The sequence below is a fragment of the Asterias rubens genome, chromosome 15 (genome assembly GCF_902459465.1).
Source record: "Asterias rubens chromosome 15, eAstRub1.3, whole genome shotgun sequence".
NCBI classification, from domain to species: Eukaryota; Metazoa; Echinodermata; class Asteroidea; order Forcipulatida; family Asteriidae; genus Asterias; species Asterias rubens.
In genome coordinates this window covers 7,339,962-7,361,728 of record NC_047076.1, presented here as the reverse complement: position 1 = coordinate 7,361,728, position 21,767 = coordinate 7,339,962, and the positions used below count along the sequence as shown (strand labels likewise).

The following is a 21,767-nucleotide window of genomic DNA, read 5'->3' as shown; positions in this document are numbered from 1 at the left end:
GATTTTCGGGGTCCTTGCAAACAAGTCACGGTTGGTTGGAATTACCACCATAAATACAATTTCAGTAAACACTTTCGTCTCTCATAATTTATTTGTCAATCATGAACTCATCGGTTCCGATCAACAGTCCCATATCCACAAATCAATCCTGATTTGTTTTCCAATGCTCCCATATCAAAACAAATTAAATACTTTCTCAAAAAATAGCCAAGTCAAATCAAATTAATTCATATGCATTTTCCAATTCAGTTTATGTTCATTTATAAACATTTTTTTTTATTGCAGCAAAATACTACGTGGCTTATTATTTTATTTATCTTTCAGTAACCACTGTAAAATAAAATTCAAGACCCATACTCCACGCACCAAAAGAAATACACAAACAAATTGAATTATAAAACTGATCAAGGTTATTTTTTAAACTACATGAAGAAATTAGCTTTATTCAGCTGTCATGAGATGACAAATAATGGTAATCACACAGTTTGTCTTCAAAACACTACATATTTTGAGAGAATGGTTTTCACCTAATTTAATTGAGTTGAGAGGATTTGCTGTTGTTAAAGTTTAAACATCAGAGGAACAGTAAAATTAAGGGCTAACTTGTTTGAGATAATTATTGGTAAACATTGTTTGCGATTTTTTTCCTTTTTCTAATTAACAGTTGCAACCAACTTAATAACTAATAAACTTACTATTCGTTGTTGAATAGTAGCCGAACTAAAGTGGCCTTTAAAGGCAGTGGACACTATTGGTAATTGTCAAAGACTAGCCTTCACAGTTGGTGTATCTCAGCATATGCATAAAATAACAAACCTGTGAAATTTTGAGCTCAATCGGTCATCGAAGTTGCGAGATAATAATGAAAGAAAAAAACACCCTTGTCACACGAAGTTGTGAGCATTTAGATGGTTGATTTCGAGACCTCAAGTTCTAAATCTGAGGTCTCGAAATCAAATTCGTGAAAAATTACTTCTTTCTCGAAAACTATGGCACTTCAGAGGGAGCCGTTTCTCACAATGGTTAATACCATAAACCTCTCCCCATTACTCGTCACCAAGAAAGGTTTTATGCTAATAATTATTTTGAGTAATTACCAATAGTGTCCACTGCCTTTAAAGCCATCATACACTTTCGGTAAAAAAAAAAATCAAAAAGAAAATCACAGATTTACAATTTACAGGGTTTACAGAAGGTAATGGTGAAAGACTTATCTTGAAATAGTATTCCATGAAATGCTTTACTATTTGAGAAAACATTAAAACAACATCAACCCTCGATAGCGAGAATTACTGATTTATTATAAACACATTTCATGACACGGCGAAACGTGCGGAAACAAGGGTGGGTTTTCCCGTTATTTTCTCCCGACTCCGATGACCGATTGAGCCTAAATTTTCACAGGTTGTTATTTTATATAAAAAAAATATAAGTTGTGGTACATGAAGTGTGGGCCTTGGACAACACTGTTTACCGAAAGTGTCCAACGGCTTTAATGAGTTTTTAAAATAAACTTCCATTTTGCTGGGAAAATAACTTTTGGATGACGCTGAGAATGACACACGTGGTCGTGATTTAAAATGGCCGCTTGGTTGTGTTCGTCGTATTACGAACACGACGTTGTCTGCCTCCAACAGAACCTGGCCGGATGCGTCCCTAGTGGAGCAATAGTCGCTGCCTAAAAGTTTCATGACGCCATCTTGGTACTCCACTGGTGAGTTTTTGGTGAAGCCGAGTGTCTGTTGTAGCGGATGGCCGCCTCTACATAATCTGATCGTTGGTTCGTCGTATTATAAACACAACGTTGTCCGCCTTCAGTAGAACCTGACCGGATGCGTCCCTAGTGGAGCAATAGTCGCTGCCTAAACGTTTCATGACGCCATCTTGGTACTCCACCGTTGAGTTCTTGGTGAAGTCGAGTGTGTGCGTCAGGAAGTCCAGGAGGAGGTTCCCGTCGCCGGAAAGCTCCTGAAGTGGACTGGCAAAGCACGACGTGATGTTTAAATAGCATTTCTTATCAAGAATCTCACTCACTGGAATGCGTTGGTTTTCTAGATATTTCATTACGTCATCCGAATCGCAAAGAGGATCGAGGTCATGGTGTTGTCCGTGGTACCGCCAGAATCTTGCAAACCCTCCTTCACCTGCCAAAAAAAGTGTACAACAAAATAACTTTTAGAATAAGATTTCCAGGTACACTGTGATTTCAAAAAGTTCTGAGGTTTCAACTTGTGTTCAACAAGAACTTATTTTCTTCTGTGTTTTCAACAGATGATAAGATGTTGGCCACCTTTGGTACTTTTTAAAGACCAGTCTTCTCACTTGGTGTATCTCAACATATGCACAGAATACCAACTGTTCATGAACATTTGAACTCAATTGGTCGTCGAAGCAAATACCAATCTTCTCACTTGGTGTTTCTCAACCTAATGCACAAAATAACAAACCTGTGCAAATTTGAACTCAATCGGTCGTCGAAGGCGAGACAATAATGGAAGAAAAAACATCCTTGTGACACGAAGTTGTGTGTGCTTTCAGATGCTTCATTTCGGAACCTCGAAATCTTTTTCTGAGGTCTCGAAATCAAATCCAAATGTTTTAATGGAAAATTACCTCTTTCGCAAAAACTACGTTACTTCAGAGGGAGCCGTTTATGCTTTTATGTTTTATACTATCAACATCATTCCATTGCTCGTTATACCAAGTAAGTTTTTATGCTAACTATTATTTTGAGTAATTACCAATAGGGTCTAGTGCTTTTAAACCATTTTTAAACATACCCGACATTACTGTGATGACCAGAACGCCCCCAACGTCTAGTTTGTCGTACAGATACCTCAGCGACTTCTCTTTGTCTTCCAGGTAATACACAGTGTTGAAGAAATTGATGAAATGAAACTTGTCATCCTTCTGCCCGGTCGGACTCTTTTGAAACTCTTCTAGAGTTTCTTGTCTCCACTCGAAGTCGATCCCCTGTACCTTCTCGGGCTCTTTGATTTTTGCCTTGTACCGTCCCATCAACTTGGGGTCTGGCTCGACAATCACGGCCTGGATTTGGCGCTGTTCACGCTGGCGGAGTTTGGTCAAGATATTGATGTCGATATCACCTGCACAATGAAGTGGAAACAAATTGACATTAGAGAATATTGAGCCGTCACTGGCAGAACTTTTCAAATCGTGTGAAGCGTAATCTGAAACGACGGATAACTCCTTCTACTTTTCATCGTTTTGGAAAAAGTTCAGAAAAAAAGGGAGAAACAGCAAACAGGTTACGAGAGAAAATGTATCTAAGCAGGACTTGAAACTTTACATGGTGGAATAACGATATGGAGAGGTTTGCGGTAACACCATGTGTAGGCCCCTAATGACTATCTCTAAAGAGTTGGGTGATTCTGCGACGTTTCGAACAGTATGCTCTGATCGTTTTCTGGAGAAAAGGGGACTCTGATGATGCATGCTGCTTTTAAGCAGGTGGATGCGGATTAGCTTGGTGATGCACGAAGGCGGGACATGTATCTAGTTATTTAACTTATTTATCCAAGTCACTGTAAATGATTGTTCACCCTCAGAAACACACACTTTCTATCATCACCACCCCACTTGCCCAAGTTGCTTGACTTGTTGTTACTTCACGTGACATTCACTATTACTCTAAAATTCGGACGATTCCGTTTCCCCTCGGCTTCCTCGTGAAATGGAACAGTCCAAATTTTACCTTGCGATAATATTCCTCCCATTCCACTCTGAGCCACTCAATATTTGTACACTGTTGATTCTTGTGCTCTACAAAATGACCTTTGATCATCGATTAACTGAAAAGAAATCCTCTATATATAAAGTCGCATTTAATAAAGGAATGTTTTTCATTGATCGTGCAGGGATACGCCTATACCGTTTAACGTAGCAATTTCTCCATATGCTTGATGGCGTAACTAAAATATGGGGCCTTTGATAATAGAAGCAACATCCACTGCCCTTGAAAAGCAAATGCAGCCTGTTGTGTATTGCTAACCCGCTCCTCGGGTCGTGTATCTTTCGAAAGCCCGGTTGTATTGTTATCTGGTGAAAGGAGTGGAATATAGAGCCAGGGTCGACCACGGTGTGTTGCGTTTTTTTTTCCAGGACGAACGTGTGCAGATACTAACACACATTTGTCCTAGAAAAAAAAACTGCAACACACCGGGGTCGACCAAGGGAAGCTAAACGAACGCACCCATTATAAACCGGCTTATTTATATGCACAATAATTGTTGTCTGTTATAAATAGTTAAAGGAACACGTTGCCTTGGATCAGACGAGTTGGTCTATGAAAAGCGTTTGAAACCGTTTGTTATGAAATGCATATGGTTCGAAAGATGTTTTAAAAGTAGAATATAATGATCCACACATGTATCACTTAAAATTGCACAAATCGGCCTCGAAATAACGTGGTTTTTCACTTTACGTCGCGAACTAACACGGTCGGCCATTTATGGGAGTCAAAGTTTTGACTCCCATAAACCGACTTGACTCACATAAATGGCCGACCGTGTTTGTCGACGAGGTAAAACGAAAACCACGCAATTTCGAGGCTGATTTATGTAGATCATTGTATTCTACTTTTACAATATCTTTCTAACCATATCGATCTTATAACAAACGGTTACAGGACGCTTTTCAAAGACAAACTCGACCGATCCAAGGCAACGTGTTCCTTTAAAGACACTAAATTGGTAATTGTCAAAGACCAGCCTTCTCACTTGGTGTATCTCAACATACTAACCTGTGGAAATTTGAGCTCAATTGGTCGTCGAAGTTGCGAGATAAAGGGAAGGAAAAAAACATCCTTGTCACACGAAGTTGTGTGCTTTTAATAGAGGGTTGATTTCGCGACCTCAACTTCAAATTCTAAATCTGAGGTCTCGAAATCAAATCAAATCACTTCAGAGGGAGCCGTTTCTTACAATGTTTTATACCATCAACCTCTCCGTATTACTCGTTACCGTATTACTCGTCAGCCTAAAATGAGATATTCCTTTTTGTAAAAAAAAAGTTAAAAAGAGGTTGCAGGATATGGACAAGTTTTTGGATAACTTTCCGTATGGCGCCACCACTTTTTCACTTTATTTTACAAACAGGGATATCTCATTGGGGTAAATTAGATACTATATTATTTCATATCGAATGAAAAAGTGGTGGCGCCATACGGAAACTTTTCAAAGTTTTTTTCTCATGATCACATCTATCAAAACTTACCATCTCCGACACCAACGCTGAGCACCCTGAGCGCGCCGTGATTTTGGGTGTTGTTACCCATGGCAGGTTGACCCACTGCTGGTAACTCATTTCGAACAAAGTCTATCAGCACATCTTGTCTGTTGGATGCCCGAGAATAAGCGTCGATCGTTGCCGCATAGTGTTCACTGTTGGATTCAAATTTAATGTCCTCGGTGGATTCAGCTGCAGAGGACATCGTGTGAATTTACAAGTTTGCTTTAAAATGGGCAAGACTAGAACCAGTTATCATGCAGAGTCTTTCCTGCGCGGCACAGTCCTATCGCTTCAGTCATTCAAAGTCATTCAGAAGCCCGTCGAGTCCTTGAGGTTTCAGGAAGTGGGGGGGGGGGGGGGGGGGGGGCGTTTCATCACGATAGAACGCCAAAGGGGCATAAACTCCGATCAACACATCGATCGATCTGTTGCAACTATTTTTCCGGATGTTTTTTTCAGTCGATTGACCATGGTCTTTTTTCTCAATCGATCGATCGGTGGTTTTTAGCGATCGATAGATGAAAGGAAGATCAATGGACAAAATAATCTGATTCCTATTTCCTGAAGGTAACACAATCTACCGCGAAGGTCACTGTTCAGCCAATCAAACGTAAGATGCATATTCATGTTCAGCCTATCATACGTTTGATGCATATTCATGTTCAGTCATTCATTAAGATGCATATTCATATTCAGCTTATCATTTGAAAATGCAGCTCTGTGTGGAATTTTACAACCATCATCATTTGTAGAGTGTCATGGCCGAGTGGTTAAGAGCATCAAATTCACGTTCTGGTGCTAAGTCACCATGAGCGTGGGTTCGAATCCCGGTCGTGACACTTGCGTCCTTGAGCAAGATACTTTACTATACTTGCTTTTCTTCACCCAGGGGTATAAATGGGTAGTACCGAGGGTAGAGGTTGATATTGTGAATGAAAAAGCCTTTGGAGCGATAAAAACTGTTGCCCAGGTTGTATACTCCCAAGGGAGCTGAGAAACATTAAAGGAACACGTTTAGAATATAATAATCCACACAAGTATCACTCAAAATTGCACGGTTTTCCTTTTACGTCGCGAACTAACACGGTCGGCCATTTATGGGAGTCAAAAAGTCAAAAATTAGACTCGCATAAATGGCCGACCGTGTTAGTCGACGAGGTAAAAAGAAAACCACGCAATTTCGAGGCATATTTGTGTAGATCATTGTATTCTACTTTTACAACATCTTTCTACCCATATGCATTTTATAACAAACGGTTACAGAACGCTTTTCAAAGACCAACTCAACCGATCCAAGGCAACGTGTTCCTTTAACCGGGATGTTATTGGCCCTATGACCAGGGCACTAATATAAAGCGCGTTGATACGATTATTGTGAAATGCGCTATATAAGAATTATTATAAAAAAAATCATCATAAACTTCTATTAAAGAGCATTGACATTATTGTAGCATGGTGGACCCCCCATGATATGATTGTTGCCCCAAATCATTTGACTACCTGACCCAGAGACAACCTCACTCGGAGCATACACATACTTTACTAGAATGTATGTACCATAGGTTAATTGCAAGAGAAACCTGTATTTTGCTGCACAGGTAATTTTCTCATTATTTACTGAGTGTTGCCCTAATGGCTGCCCATACGAGGTTGAATAATTGACAGGGGTTTCCCGAATCTGGAATGTGGTGTTACGAAAGCTTCTGTGTAGTCTTGATTGGCAACGCTGTTTTGTAGACACTAGCAGAGGGCGCAATGTGCAGTAGTTTGAGGGACTGGAAAAGTAAAAAACAACATATCAGAACAACAGCTAGCTGGCGAATATTTCGTGCTACAAATCTCGTTTCTCCAGTAATCCGTATTGCGCTATCGGCGACGAACGTGTCGAATCAAGACTAGCTCTCGCGCAGTATGAGCATGTAGAATTCTACCTCCATGGACTGTGCATGCAGTATGTGTCATCAAAATATCCGGTTGGTGAAGTATTACACTTGTGAATTCCCGATGATAGTTTCCAGTAGTTTCGGATGTGAAGTAGATGCTACTAATTCCTACTAGCCAATAATTAGTAGTACAACACGAGGCCCACTGGGAAAGAAGCTAGAATATTAAATGTACGGACCATGGTCGCATGGTGAGTAAATTTGATCATTCTTCTACCACCATGACTTGATTAACTTCACTATTGAGATCCTGGTACATAATTTCGTTTACGTCGTCGTTGTTGCCTCGACTCACTTTAGGGACCTGTAGTGTTAGTTCTGGCGGACACGTGTACTGTTTGGTATGGCTGTTTAATAGCCCCCCTTGTTAAAGGAACACGTTGCCTTGGATCAGTCGAGTTGGTCTTTGAAAAGTGTTCTGTAACTGTTTGTTATAAAATCGGTATGGTTAGAAAGATGTTGTGAAAGTAGAATACAATGATCAACACAAATATGCCTCAATATTGCGTGGTTTTCGTTTTACCTCGTCGACAAACACGGTCGGCCATTTATGCCTTTATGGGAGTAAAAAATTTGACTGCCATAAATGGCCGACCGTGTTAGTTCGCGACGTAATATGAAAACCGTCCAATTTTGAGCGATACTTGTGTGAATCATTATATTTTACTTTTAAAACATCTTTTTAACCATATACATTTCATAACAAACGGTTTCAAATGCTTTTCATAGACCAACTCGTCCGATCCAAGGCAACGTGTTCCTTTAAGCTGTAAATAATGGCTCTCTTTAATATCGGTCCTATCATACTGGCGACTGTGCGGTGGGGGAGCCAATTACAAAAAGGCGTCTGAGTGTAGAGAGCCATTTAGATTAGAGATCAACAAGGTAACAAGGTGGATAACCCTAGATGTACTCCTAGAACTATTTCAATTTCGTCCGGCTATTGTAGTATTGTCACATTAGGCTCTCCATTATAGATATACTCTATGTGCATCGTGCATGCGCGCTGACCCTGTGTGTTATGACAACATGTTAGGGAACCACACATACATCGTTTCACCGAGTCAGTTATTTGTCTATGTGTAAGTCTCTCAATATTACATTTTGGCGACGAAGCGGGATTTTTCTACCCCAGAACATTATCATTATCGTCTATAGTATCATAATTCCCGGTGTATGGTGAATTACAACAACGTTTTTCATAGTTTCGGATCACGTTTGTCACACCAAGTTTTGACATGTCGTCGCTGACTCTGCCAGCACACGTTGGGAGAAGTATGTCAAAAGAATTGAGAAAATTTTCGTCGGATTCAACATCACCAATGAACAGCAGAAAAGGGCACTGTTGCTTCATTACTCAGGAGAAGAAGTGAGTGATATCTTTGAAACTTTAGCTGATACTGGGTCGGATTATAAGAGCGCAAAAAAGGCCCTCAACGACCATTTCAACCCCCGTAAGAGTGTTGAATTCGAGTGCTTCACATTTCGTCAAAGTCACCAGGAACCATCAGAGACTGTTACTCAATTCCATGTGCGACTACAGCGCCTTGCCACTCACTGTGAATTTGCAGACAAGGATGGAGAGGTAAAATCTCAAATACTTCAGACCTGCTCATCAAGCAAACTTCGCCGTTATGCACTACGTGAATCTTCTCTCACCCTTGCCAAACTACTTAAAACAGCTCGTGCATATGAATTGGCTGATACTAATGCTGCAGATGTCGAACAATCCACAACTGTCAACAGAGTTGAGGTCAAGTCACAGCATACCACACAGTTTCCTTCTACTTCAGTTGAACACCAGTCACGCAGCAACAGCAATCGCTCGTACACTGGTCCTACACAACATCAACAGTCGCCGCAAGGTTTTAATAATTCTCGAGGTAGATGTCGCAATTGCGGTGGTAGATACCCCCACCCAAAGGGGAAAGAGTGTCCTGCAAAAGGGGTCACTTGTCATTCATGTGGCAAACTTAGTCATTTTATAATAAATAATAATAATAATAAGACTTGTAATGCGCACATATCCACCCTGCTGGGTGTTCAAGGCGCAAAGCATTGCCTGAGCACCCCGAGAACCCAACAATGCCCAAGCATCAGTGAAGTCAACATGAGCTCTCATGACAGTGAGCCAGCACCAACAGTACCGTCCGTTGTGAATGATGAATACGTCTTCCACCTACACTCGCCAACAATGACCAAACCTTTGGTAACTGCGAGTATTAACAATAATCCTGTTCAAGCCATCATTGACACAGGAGCATCCGTCATGTTGATGAGTCTCAATGTTGTAAATAAGATGCAACCCCGTCCCCAGTTGCAATCACGAACAATCTATGCATATGGTAGCACCACCCCAATCGAAGTCATCGGTTCCTTCACAGCATGTATCGGCTACAAATCATCGTCTGTCACGACACCTGTGTTTGTCACGACACGTTCAGCTGATACACTCCTCAACTTTGCTACTGCCTCCGCTTTGGGACTTGTGAACATTGCATACAACCTCGAATCTGGTCCACCCACAGCTACACCAGATTTCTTCGCTACCTTTGCTGATTGCTTTCAAGGCAAAAAAGTACACAGGACCCCCCTCCACGACCACAATCGCACAATGATGATGGTGACATCATGATCACTTCATCCCTACATGAACAGATGCCACCAGAACCACCTGAACAATTTATTCCTCACAACCCCCCTCGGAATCGTCAACCGCCCGCATATCTGCAGGATTATGTCCCATAAACTGTACTTTCAGTCAAGTGGAAAATGACTATGAAGTATTCCTGCCAACTTTCTTAATGAACACTGAAAGAGAAACAAAACAAATCACATAAGAACAGTTTTTCTCTCTTTCAATTTAATTTGTTACCTGACTTACACAAACAAAAACTCATATTATATTCTCAAGTACATGTAACTAAATGTAGACAGTTGCTACACAGTGAATTTTTGTTTCAAACATTGACATACCTCGCACACACAAAATTGTTTGAGGAGGAAAGAATCTTATATTTTGTTTTAAAGTTGTTCTCAACAACAAAAGTTGAGTTCAGAAAAAAAACAATCTAAAATTTGGTTGTTTAGTGTTTTAAATACGCTTTGTTGTTAGGTGTTTTAACTATGCTTTATAAGTTTTGATGTTTACCGTTACAGTTGTCTGAGTTGTTATAGACTTTTCCTAAACTTAAATTACTGTGGTTGATCTTTTCATAAGTTTACACCAGACCTTGACAAAATGTGCCTTCTTTAAAGCAAGGTGGAAAGGGTTGTAGTATTGTCACATTAGGCTCTCCATAGATATACTCTATGTGCATCGCGCATGCGCGCACTGACCATGTTAGGGGACCTCACATACATCGTTTCACCGAGTCAGTTATTTGTCTATGTGTAAGTCTCTCAATACTACAGCTATCGTCTCCCGTGTTTCGTCCGGCTATCGTTTCCCGTACAAGGGAAACGATAGCCGGACGAAACCGAAATCGTTCTAGGAGTAGGCTAGATGGTATTATTACCAACCATGGAGGAAGAAGTTGTCGCAGGCATTGACCCAAAACGTAGTGTCATGTGTACATAAACGGCCCCAATATTGTTCATGACCCCATAGTGCCAGTCCACTTCAATAAGTTGATGTTGTAGATAAAGTAATGTTTGAACTTTCTGATATTGTAATAAGTAATAACCTTGTTTGGTGGCACAGTTGGCTTGTGCGTAAAGCGCTCGCCTCTCACCAAGGTGACCCCGGTTCGATTCCCGGCCGGGGCCATATGTGAGTTGAGTTGTGCGTTGGTTCTCTGCTGTGCCACAAGGGTTTTCCAGACTATCCGGCTTTCCTCCCTCAAGAAAAAATCAAACACTTTCGATCTTGGCTGTGCTTCGTGGTCATAATGGGTTGATGTGGCTGGCAGCTGAATGCGCCCTTGCATGCCTGCTTCTCGAACACGTTGTAGCCGCGTCCTTCGCAATTCAGCTCTAGCTGCGAGTAAGGACGATTAGCCCCCCAAAATTATTATTTATTATTATTATATTTAAGTACTGACACTGATAACAGCCCTTCCTAGAATTTAGCAAGCCGGCTACTGGGTTGTTGATGGCCATTTGTCTGACGGATTTAAAGGCAGTGGACACTATTGGTAATTACTCAAAATAATTATTAGCATAAAACCTTTCTTGGTAAAGAGTAATCGGGAGAGGTTGTTGGTATGAAACATTGTGAAAAACGGCTCTCTCTGAAGTGCCATAGCTTTCGAGAAAGAAGTAATTTTCCATGAATTTGATTTCGAGACCTCAGATTTAGAACTTGAAGTCTCGAAATCAACCATCTAAACGCACACAACTTCGTGTGACATGGGTGTTTTTCTCTTTCATTATTATCTCGCAAGTTCGATGACCGATTGAGCTCAAATTTTCACAGGTTTGTTATTTTATGCATATGTTGAGATACACCAACTGTGAAGGCTAGTCTTTGACAATTACCAATAGTGTCCACTGCCTTTAGACAGACTCGTCAGAGATAATATTTGGAATTTACACCCACCCCGGCCGGTACGACTGACTAATTTACCACTGACATTGACGTTGACAAGCACTATGGAATGAGTTAACAATAGATCGATCCATTTCGCTCCGCCCAAAATGTACGTGGGTGCAAGAATACGTGAGCCTCTCCAATGCCTTTCTGCACAACTCTACTGCGCGCGCCAAGCATACGTGCATTGTCGGACTTTATTTATCTGATCTTCATTGCGTTGCGATTTGTCAACACGGTCTGTTAGCATTTGGGCTGCTAAAATTCCCCGGGCTGGGGGTACTTCCCTGGCGGCCTTACACTTTTGTATTATACTACAGTGACGTCCTGGATATCAGGGTCCATTTCTGGGGCGCAACATTTTTAAAGCTTCATAACTCAAATCTTACCTGCAAGAAAGCACTAATTTCAACAGATTCACATTCCATGGCAGCATATTTTTCTGTGGTGGGTTTTGATAGTCAGTTATTCTTCACAAATCCATCATTTTCATAAAATAATGCAGCTCCCAACGTTAAGGAAATCCCATTTTTGTTCGTACTTTCACAGTCTGCTGTGTGTATGCAAGACGCACGACGCGCAAACACTAGCGCAAATCTTGCATTGTGTTTGCGTGTTAACGCTGTGCAGTCAAGATCGGATGACCAAGAATTCATGTGACTTGCGTCATGCGTCTTGCACACGCATAGATACATTTGTGTGTACGCACGGCAACAGACAACACTGTGAGAAAACGATCAAAATGGGAATTTTTTAACGTTGGGAGTTGCATTATTTCACGAAAATGACAGATTTGTGAGGAATATACGAGGGCCAAAACCCACCACAGAAAAAATGTATGGCGCCATGGAATGTGAATCTGTTGAAATTAGTGGCTGGTTGCAGGTAAGGTTTGGGTTATGAAGCTTTGAAATTTTTCCGCCCCAGAAATGGGCCTTAATAGATCTGTGTACAATGAAAGAGTCCTATATAGAGCTAGCGTTATGTGTAAACATGTAATATGTGTACATTATATGCATGTGATTCGTGGAAAAATACTTCTTTCTCAAAAACTACGTCACTTCAGAGGGAGCCGTTTCTCACAATGTTTTATACTATCAACCTCTCCCCATTACTCTTTACCAAGTAAGGTTTTATGATATTAATTATTTGGAGTAATTACCAATAGTGTCCACTGCCTTTATTAAAGCCTATATACACTTTCGGTACAGAAACAAAATTAAAAGTTCACAGATTTACAAATAACTTACAGGGTTTATAGAAGGTAATGGTGAAAGACTTCTCTTGAAATATTAATCCACGAAATGCTTTACTTTTTTAGAAAACATTAAAACAATTACAGTTCTCGATATCGAGAATTACGGATTTATTTTAAACACATGTCATGACACGGCCAAACGTGCGGAAACAAGGGTGGGTTTTCCCGTTATTTTCTCCCGACTCCGATGACAGACTGAGCCAAAATTTTCACAGGTTTGTTATTTTATACATAAGTTGTGATACACGAAGTGTGGGCCTTGGACAATACTGTTCACCAAAATTGTCCAATGGCTTTAAGGGTGGTATATATAAGATGATCAGGCTAACTCAGTACCAGCAAAACAAAATGCACAAACCCTATAGGGTGCCATTAAACTTGTTAACACCAAATTTCATTTGATACTTAATACTTATTTTATGTTCTTTGATTTCTTTCAGTTCCTTCAATCAAGGATCTGTTATTCTTCGACACTGAGGCTCGAAATGACGTGTTTATAGAGGTCATCATCAAACAACAGCAAAATGTGATTGTCAAGTAATCTGTGAGCGATTGCCTCACTGTGTGATCATGCAGTACTGCTTGAGTAAAGGTACATACGACCAACTCATTCAACACACTATAATTTCAGCCCTGGGCCCAATAAACCGATCCATTAAGCTCCGCCCCATTGCGTATATTGACCAACAACGTAACGAAGGTCCAACACTAAGGTCCGACATGCGTGCGCGTATGCTTGGCGTTCGAGGAAGCGTTGTGCAGCAAGGCGTTGGAGAGCCCCACATGTTCTTGCTCACACGTGTGTCGTAGGCGGAGCCTACTGGATCGGTCTTTTTCATAGAGCTGCTGAAGCACAAAAAATAGCTAAGCATAACCAAAGTACGCTTACCAGAATAAGAGTACCAGCCAAAACCATTATGTCACAATTACAATATGTGACTGGTATCCTGCTAATTTCTGGTTAGCAGAAAATTGTTAAGCAATATTTCATGCTTAAGCAACTCTATGAAGTTGGGCCCTGGACTTTCCTCGTTGAGAGGGCTAAGGCCATGTATTCTTTAAAAAACTTTTGTAAAGGGCACCAAGGCCAACACTCTTAAATTAAAGTCTGTGGGGTTTCATGGCTGGTTTGTCAAGTGTGCTGGATTCGAGCTCTGGTGTTTCTGATCAGCAGGGTGTGGGTCCACTACCCACCCTGACACTTGTGTCCTTAAGCAAGGCTTCAAACCATGTTCTTAAGCAAGGCTTTAAACCATACATGTAGCTCTTTTGCAAGGCTTTAAACCATTTCTTTAAGCAAGGCTTTTAACCATATCCTTAAGCACGGCTTATAACTGTGTCCTTGAAGGGTCTGTGTACTTTTAGTAGGACAAAAAACACAATGTCCATAGATTTACTAGTCTTGGTTCCAAGACCATTGGTGTTGCGCGATCACACACAACCAACGTTCCGATTATGCACGGCAAAAACTGTACACGCTTGTAATGAACGAACGCTAGCGGGCGCTCTGTTTCTCTGATTTCCGGATCTCACCATGTCCTGTGCTCACCAAGGTCTTGGACATTTGCAAATTGAAGGCGTGGCCAGACATGTAAGTTACTTTTAATGTATGCAATATTCACATCACGTGACGAATTGAAGATGACTATTCAAACTTAATTGAGTCAAAGGTCAATATGATCGGCGCTCTATTTTTAATAATCTTTGCTCAAAGAGTGATTCCGTGGTCATTAGGCCTATTAAAAGGAAAACAGTGAAATTTCAAGTATAAACTACCTATTCAGATTATGGATACGTGACGATTTGAAATCGTAAATAATGGTCAAAAATCGAACGTAAGATTAGCATTCAAAGAGTCCGTGTAACGGACGCTTGTATGGCCCCTCGGCGTGGAGCAATCGGAACGTGAAATAAGCCTTGTGGAATATCACGTACCGCCCATTCCGTGTCTCGTGGGGGTTGGAGGTGTTAAATCCTGGGCGCTATGAACTCCCAGCTTGCGGGTGTCGAATCCGTTGTTTCTCATGATCGCAACGTTCCAATATGCTCCATTTTGATTAATGGCCCCCTAATTTCTTTTTGTTATGAGTTTTCAGGTAATTTTGATGATGTCAAAACGTAGGAATATCGCATTTTGTTATAATGACAGTGTTATTGTGTGAGTAGCTTAAAAAAATTATGTTAATTTTTTATAAAAGGTATTAAATAAATATAATGCTAAAACTAAAATTCCCTCAAAGCATAATTTTGTCAAACAAAGTATTATTTTTTAATTCTGTGAATGAAGAGTTATTTTTGAGGTAATGATTAAACTGGGCAACTATGACCCGACTTTTTTTTAATGGAATTTATGACCCGACTATTCGCCTCAAATAACTGGGAGTTGAATAGCAGTAGTCGCCACTCGACAAGCAATCAAAATTCGCAATTTCTCATGAGTTGTTCCCAAAAAATTTTTTTACGACTACATTCCAAAAAATGTTATATGGTTACGTTCCAAGCTACTCGGCTACGTTTACGTTCCAAGATGCGCTTAGGTCTACGTTCCTTCAAGTTACACTATAATATCGCAGCTACGTTTATGTTCCAAGATGCTACGCTTCAGTCCAAGATATGCTTACGTTCCAAAAGATGTCAACATTCCAAGCTACACAGCTGCGCTTACAGATCTGCTTATGTTCCTTCAAGTTACGCTATAATATCAAAAGGTAAGCTTTCAATCCCATGTCAAGTTACGCTTACATTCCAAGATACGCAACTACGAATTACGTCCCAAGATATGCTTACGCTCCAAAAGATACTGTTCTGTTCCAAGCTATTCAGCTACGCTTTTTATACACTCCAAGATTACGCTACAATATCAAAAAGTACGCTTTCAATCCCGAGTCAAGCTACGCTTACGTTCCAAGATCTGCAGCTACGCTTACGTTTCAAAATACGCTCTCACAAAGACGCTTTTGAATCCCTAAAGATTTCCTTCCCCCAAGATTAAAAAACTTTCACTGTGAATAACACTACAGGGCCCACCAGTTAATATCTGTTTGGCAGAAAATACTGTACAAAATTTCTTTACTATCCAAAAATTTAGTTGGGCACTAGGCATAAGTCTACAACATTTCAAATGTAATTAAAAATTGGCTGGTAACCAGTTTCTGCTAAGCAATACTATTTTGTGCTAACTATAAGCAAATTGTTTAGCCAATACAGGCTTCATCAGTGTGGGCCCTGGCACGTCGGGGGCATAACGCCACGATCGCATTTCAAGCTGCATCATGGCAATGCAGTAGTCTGGATCTGAATATACATAGAAAGGTTTGTGGTGGTACCGCAAACCTGTCTATATCTATTTCCACCATGTGGCAAAGTTTCAAATCCTACTGATCTGGACATTATTATACTCCGATAAAAACATATACCCACACACACATGCAGAGTATAGCAAAAGTCATGCAACGCAGTTACTACATCCATTGTACACTGCATGCACAACACTGATGAATTATTCATGAGCCATCCGCAACGCAGCCTCTGATTGGCTCCACCGGAAAGTCGGGGGAGATTTGCCGAAAAACAATAAAAAAGTTAAGACCTGTCGTTGCAAAAGTCCAAGACCATGGTGAGATCTAAATCAGAGAAACAGAGCGCCCGCTAGCGTTCGTTCATTACAAGCGTGTACAGATTTTGCCGTGCATAATCGGAACGTTGGTTGTGTGTGACCGCGCAACACCAATGGTCTTGGAACCAAGACTATAGATTTACATTAGGCCTGATGGTAGAAAGCTTAAAATACTACATGCTGAGGTGCTGTTGTATCAATGGCTCCTATCTAATTCTAGGCCTTTGCAAAACTTATCGAGAAACTACATACATACTCTCTTCTGTATACCTTCCTTATTCAGAATAATAGTTCTTCCCAGGTATTTCCTAAACGGTATTATTTTTCTCTCTTAAATATCAGATTTGATTGAAACAACATGTGGACTTCTGCAAGTTTGGCTATAGTGGACCCAGCCCACCAGTGGAAGGTCACAGGGTGGGTGGATAGAGCATAGCCACGGCGAGGAGCAGCCAAATAGTCTCACTATGGCTCTCCCTGATCGAATACTTGCCATGATGGATCTGTTCAAATGCCATCTCACGTGGGAGGAGCTCGCGCCCATCGCCAACGACAAAAGCACCCTCAGCCGTGAGGAGGATATACTTGCCATGGAGACTTTAGACTTTCTTGACCGGCCGACCTTTTACACAGCTACGCGGAACCTTCAAGGGTTCATTGCTTACTATCTACAGAAAGTGGAAGAAGCACGGCTCTTTTTTGAGGACGTCTTAGACAAAGATAACAATAACATTAATGCACTTGCCAGTCTTGCCCACATCTTCAAAGAACTCTATCATTTGGATCTGCACAGCAGTTACATCAACAGGCTTAGCTTAGTCTTGGATAATCTGAGCCTGGAGGAGAGAGCAAGAGCGTTTGCAGAAAGATCTTTCGCCATCCGTAACTTTGAACAATTTAAACGCTGCTTCAGATACATGACGTATATTGAACGTGCTGCAACCATCGGCAAGAAGTGTGCTGGACCTGAGCGAGCAGAGTGGTTCTTTGACCACGCCTTGGCTCTTTACAGGCGAGATGTCCAGATGTTGTACTTGAGAAGGCTTCACTTGGAGGATGGTGGGTGTTTCGATAGTTCAGATTGTTACTCTGACACCCGAATAAAAGAGGGATTCCAAAATGCATGCAGATACTTCCTGGATGTAGCACTGATTAGCCCATCAAAGGACTATCAGGCCCTGTCATGGGTCTTTCTGGGGATTCTTGTAAATCATGATCCTGAAAACAGAAATCTTGCCGATGTGTTTCCGAACAAGTCGGGCTACCACCTCACCGCAGAGCAGTGCTTTGAAAAAAGTTTGGAAATACACCCAGATTATTGTATTGTACTCCGTCGAGTCGGAGCAGAGTATGTGAAACTGGGGAGGTTCAAAGATGCTAAGAGAGCCCTGGATAAAGCTTTGGAAATTATGCCGTCCCGATGTTCATATCGCTATCGAGCAGAGTTGTTCGTGAAGATGTACGAGAGTTCTTATGAGGCGGATGAACAGGTAAAAAGAGAATGGCTGACAGCTGCAGTTTCAGACTTTGAGGAAGCCCTTAAGATGTACGAGTCCCATGCTGACCTCTCGGATCTTGGATATGTTCTCTTTCTCCTTGGTGATAATGAAAGGGCCCTCGCCAAGTTTCGTCAGGCCACAAACAGCAAGCAGGATGACTATTGTGACCCGGTGCTGACTCACCAGCGATGGGCAGAGTGCCTTCTGGCGATTAACCAACTTAAAGGAAGCCAATTGCAATTAGAACTGGCACAAGAGACACTCACAAAGATCCTTAACACGCCGCTTATGGAGGAGCAGTGCGACTCTCACTTCACGCATGATTTTGAATTCTACAACACCAAAGAGAAGCCTGGCTTTGTTCGTGTTCTGCAGGACCATCACTTCTGGACAGTTTGCACAGAGCCAGGCTTCCCTGCAGCAGCTAACCGCGACCTAGCATTTACATTTGATGCGTTTCTGTGTTACGCAGAACAGAACAAGCGCTGGGCTATGGCATTTGTAGAAAAGCTTGAGTCGGAGTACAACCTTCGGTGCTGTATCGAGGGGAGGGATTTCCAAGTTGGTAAGAAGATCACCAAGAACATTATAGAGTGCCTGAAGCAAAGTTATCGGTGCGTGATCCTCTTCCCGGGTGATGGAGGGTCGATGTGCCACTCCATGGACCATGCCGAGATCATATCACAGAAGAGGAAAGATGGATTCATCATACCCATCAAGCTAAAGGACTGCCCAAAACCTGAAGAGCTAGAGCCTCTGACATTTAGAGAGTGCACAGAGGGTCAGATTAAAAAGGAACACTGGGATGAGATTGTAAGGCTGTGTCGACAGACCACAGGTTAAAATGATTTAAAGATGCTGAAGCCTTTAACGGTTAGTGCATCGTCAACTGAAAGCTCCAGCTTAGAGTCATTCTCTCATGTACGACATCCTTGACCTGGACTCCGCTCAATTTTAGACGTTACTTTATTCCATGTGCCCAGAACATACACTGGAAGATTGTAAGGCTGTGTCGACAGACCACAGTGTGAAATGATTAAAAGATGCAGAAGCCTTTATTGGTAAGTGCATCTTCAAGACAAAACTCCAACTTAGCTTCGCTCTCTCATTGACCACATAACTTTGGTAGACCCGGACTCTGCTCAAGTTTGAACATAACTTTACTGTGCCCAGAACATACACTGGGATGAGATTGTTAGGCTGTGTCGACAGACCACAGGGTGAAATGATTAAAAGATGCAGAAGCCTTTAACGGTAAGTGGATCTTCAACACAAAGCTCCAACTTTGCATCATTCTGTCATGTTCCACATCCAGGACCTGGACTCTGCTCAAGTTTAGACATTGCTGTTCTCAAAGTGCCTAGAACATACAGCACAGCTGGTGGCCATGCATTCCAGGCACATGCACCTTGACTCTGGAATGAGCTTCCACAGTGCACAGTCCCCTTCCTTGGATGCTTTTAAGAAGACTCATCTGTTTGAACAATGACCTGCATGTTCGCCTGTACTATTTGGTTGGTTCGAGACTCTGTTCAGCGTTGTGCTCTATAAATGTATTTATTGCATTAATGGTTGTACCAAAGCAAGCTTATCAAAAAAGACGAGAGTGTACCTACTGTCAATGAGTGGATAGCCAATTATTTTCAGTTCGCCACACTCTAGGACCGAAGTAGACTTGTGGAGAGAGCTGCTCTGAGTGAGACTACTGCTCTACTGACTATCTTCTCTCATTTAAAGGAACACGTTGCCTTTGATCGGACGAGTTGGTCTATAAAAAGCGTTTGTAACCGTTTGTTATAAAATGCAGTTAAGTTTTAAAAGTAGAATACAATGATCCACACAAATTTGCCTCCAAATTGCAAGGTTTTCCTTTTACTTTGCGAACTAACATGGTAGTCTATTGATGGGAATCAAAAAGTTTGACTCCAATAAATGGCCGACCGTGTTACTCCACGAGGTAAAAGGAAAACCGTGCAATTTCGAGGCATGATTGTGTGGAACATTGTATTCTACTTTTACAACATCTTTCTACCCATATGCATTTTGTAATACCCCGGTCACACATAGACCCCGCTTCTACTGCGATGGAAAAATGGCCGGGAGCGTGGTCAATCGCGGACCAATCGAGGGCCAAACGTTGGAGGATCATCATGGGCGGGGTGGGATCTCCTAGGTCGGGAAGCTGTAAGCTCTCCCAACACTTATTTTGAACATGTGAGAGCGTGACCAATCGCGGACCAATCGTGGGCCAAACATCAGAGGATCTCCATGAGCGTGGTCGGGTTGGGATCTCCTACAGGTCGGGAAGCTACAAGCTCTCCCCACGCTTATTTTGAACATGTTCAAAATAAGCGCAGCCGGTTCGTGGCTGACAGTTTGCGGGGCAAAGTCGTAGTGGGAACGCCATTATTGTACAAGCAGCGTGGAAGTGTGGTGGTGAGATCTATGTGGTTGTAATCAAAACGTAGCAGCGTCGGCAACCATTTTGAAGTCGAAAACCGCTTGGTCGGCATTGTTCTTGAAGTTTTCGTCAGTAATCGTAGTGGCAGCGAGTCAGAACACTTTTTGCGTAGAATCAGTAAAGTTGGGCAGAGTGTTAAAATTTCCAAATAGCTTGATTTTGACGGCGATCATACCCTGACTTGATAATTTTTTTGAGATCGGGGTGATTGGCACGATCTTCTCAATGTCATAGTGCTGTGCGAACGGGGTAACAGACATCGCCATAAGTCGTACTAGAAGCGTACTAGAAGCAAATTATGGTCAGCACCAGCGTAGTGGTATCGCAGCGGCATCGAAGTAGGAACGACTGCTTGGTCGCAATGGTCTAAGTGTAACCGTCCTGGCATCGAGTCAGCAATGCTTTTGACGTAGAAGCATCGCAGTACAGTCGTGATTTAGTCTGTAATTTGCAAAGTTTATGGATTTTGACGGCGGTTGTGCTCGTTTGATAATTTTTTCAGATCGGGGTGATAGGCATGATCTTCTTAAGGTCGCAGTGCTGTGTAAACAGGGTATGACAAACGCTTTTCAAAGACCAACTCGACCGATCCAAGGCAACGTGTTCCTTTAAATGAATAAAAGGACCACAGATGTGTGCTTTAACATGATTTTAGTAGAGTCCTTGAAATGTTTCTGTTTCGTTTTACTGCAATCCGTGGAGGTCCACCTTTGTTTCCCTAATCACATTATTTAAACATTTAATTTTGCCATTTTGTTTTGCCATTTTGTTTTGCCATTGTGTTTGCCATTTTGTCATTAAGTTTTGCCATTTGCCATTTTTCAATAAAACTGTAATCAAATAATGGTATTCAATTAGTTTAGAAAGTAGCTAAAATTATATTCCTCCGAAATGTTAGCGTCAGCAGAGGGCCCAGAGGCTCTTTTCAGCTTATAAAGTACCGGGCGTGGCAGGAGATTTTTTCCCCTTGGAGATTCTTCCTCTATACATGTAGCCTTAGACATGTATAGGACTTTTTCTCTGTACACAGGAACTGTACAAAACGAAAGTGTAAGGCCGCCAGGGCTACTTGTTTAGTACAAACGTGCGCTATATAAGACTTCGATATTATTATATTATTATTATCTTGCAGACAGAATTCCCTGGGACACCGGTGTACCAGGGAATTCTGTCCGCCTGGGATCCGGTTCCCCGATGGGAATTTATCAT

The 21,767-nt window shown here is 41.6% G+C and overlaps 2 protein-coding genes across 2 annotated transcripts; one reads left to right on the top strand and one right to left on the bottom strand.

Annotated features, from left to right (window-relative positions):
* Positions 1-1,443: 1,443 nt before the first annotated feature.
* Positions 1,444-5,533, bottom strand: LOC117299801 (histamine N-methyltransferase A-like). The gene is made up of 3 exons (XM_033783324.1): positions 5,236-5,533; positions 2,781-3,107; positions 1,444-2,144 (listed from the first exon to the last, which is right to left on the bottom strand). The coding sequence occupies exons 1-3, from the start codon at positions 5,450-5,452 to the stop codon at positions 1,762-1,764; spliced, it is 927 nt and encodes a 308-aa protein (XP_033639215.1). The 5' UTR covers positions 5,453-5,533; the 3' UTR covers positions 1,444-1,761.
* A 1,637-nt stretch (positions 5,534-7,170) lies between these two features.
* On the top strand, positions 7,171-19,873 carry LOC117300332. The gene is made up of 3 exons (XM_033784084.1): positions 7,171-7,384; positions 13,423-13,574; positions 16,941-19,873. Exon 3 carries the CDS (start codon positions 17,066-17,068, stop codon positions 18,938-18,940), a length of 1,875 nt encoding a protein of 624 aa, XP_033639975.1. The 5' UTR covers positions 7,171-7,384; positions 13,423-13,574; positions 16,941-17,065; the 3' UTR covers positions 18,941-19,873.
* Positions 19,874-21,767: the final 1,894 nt, after the last annotated feature.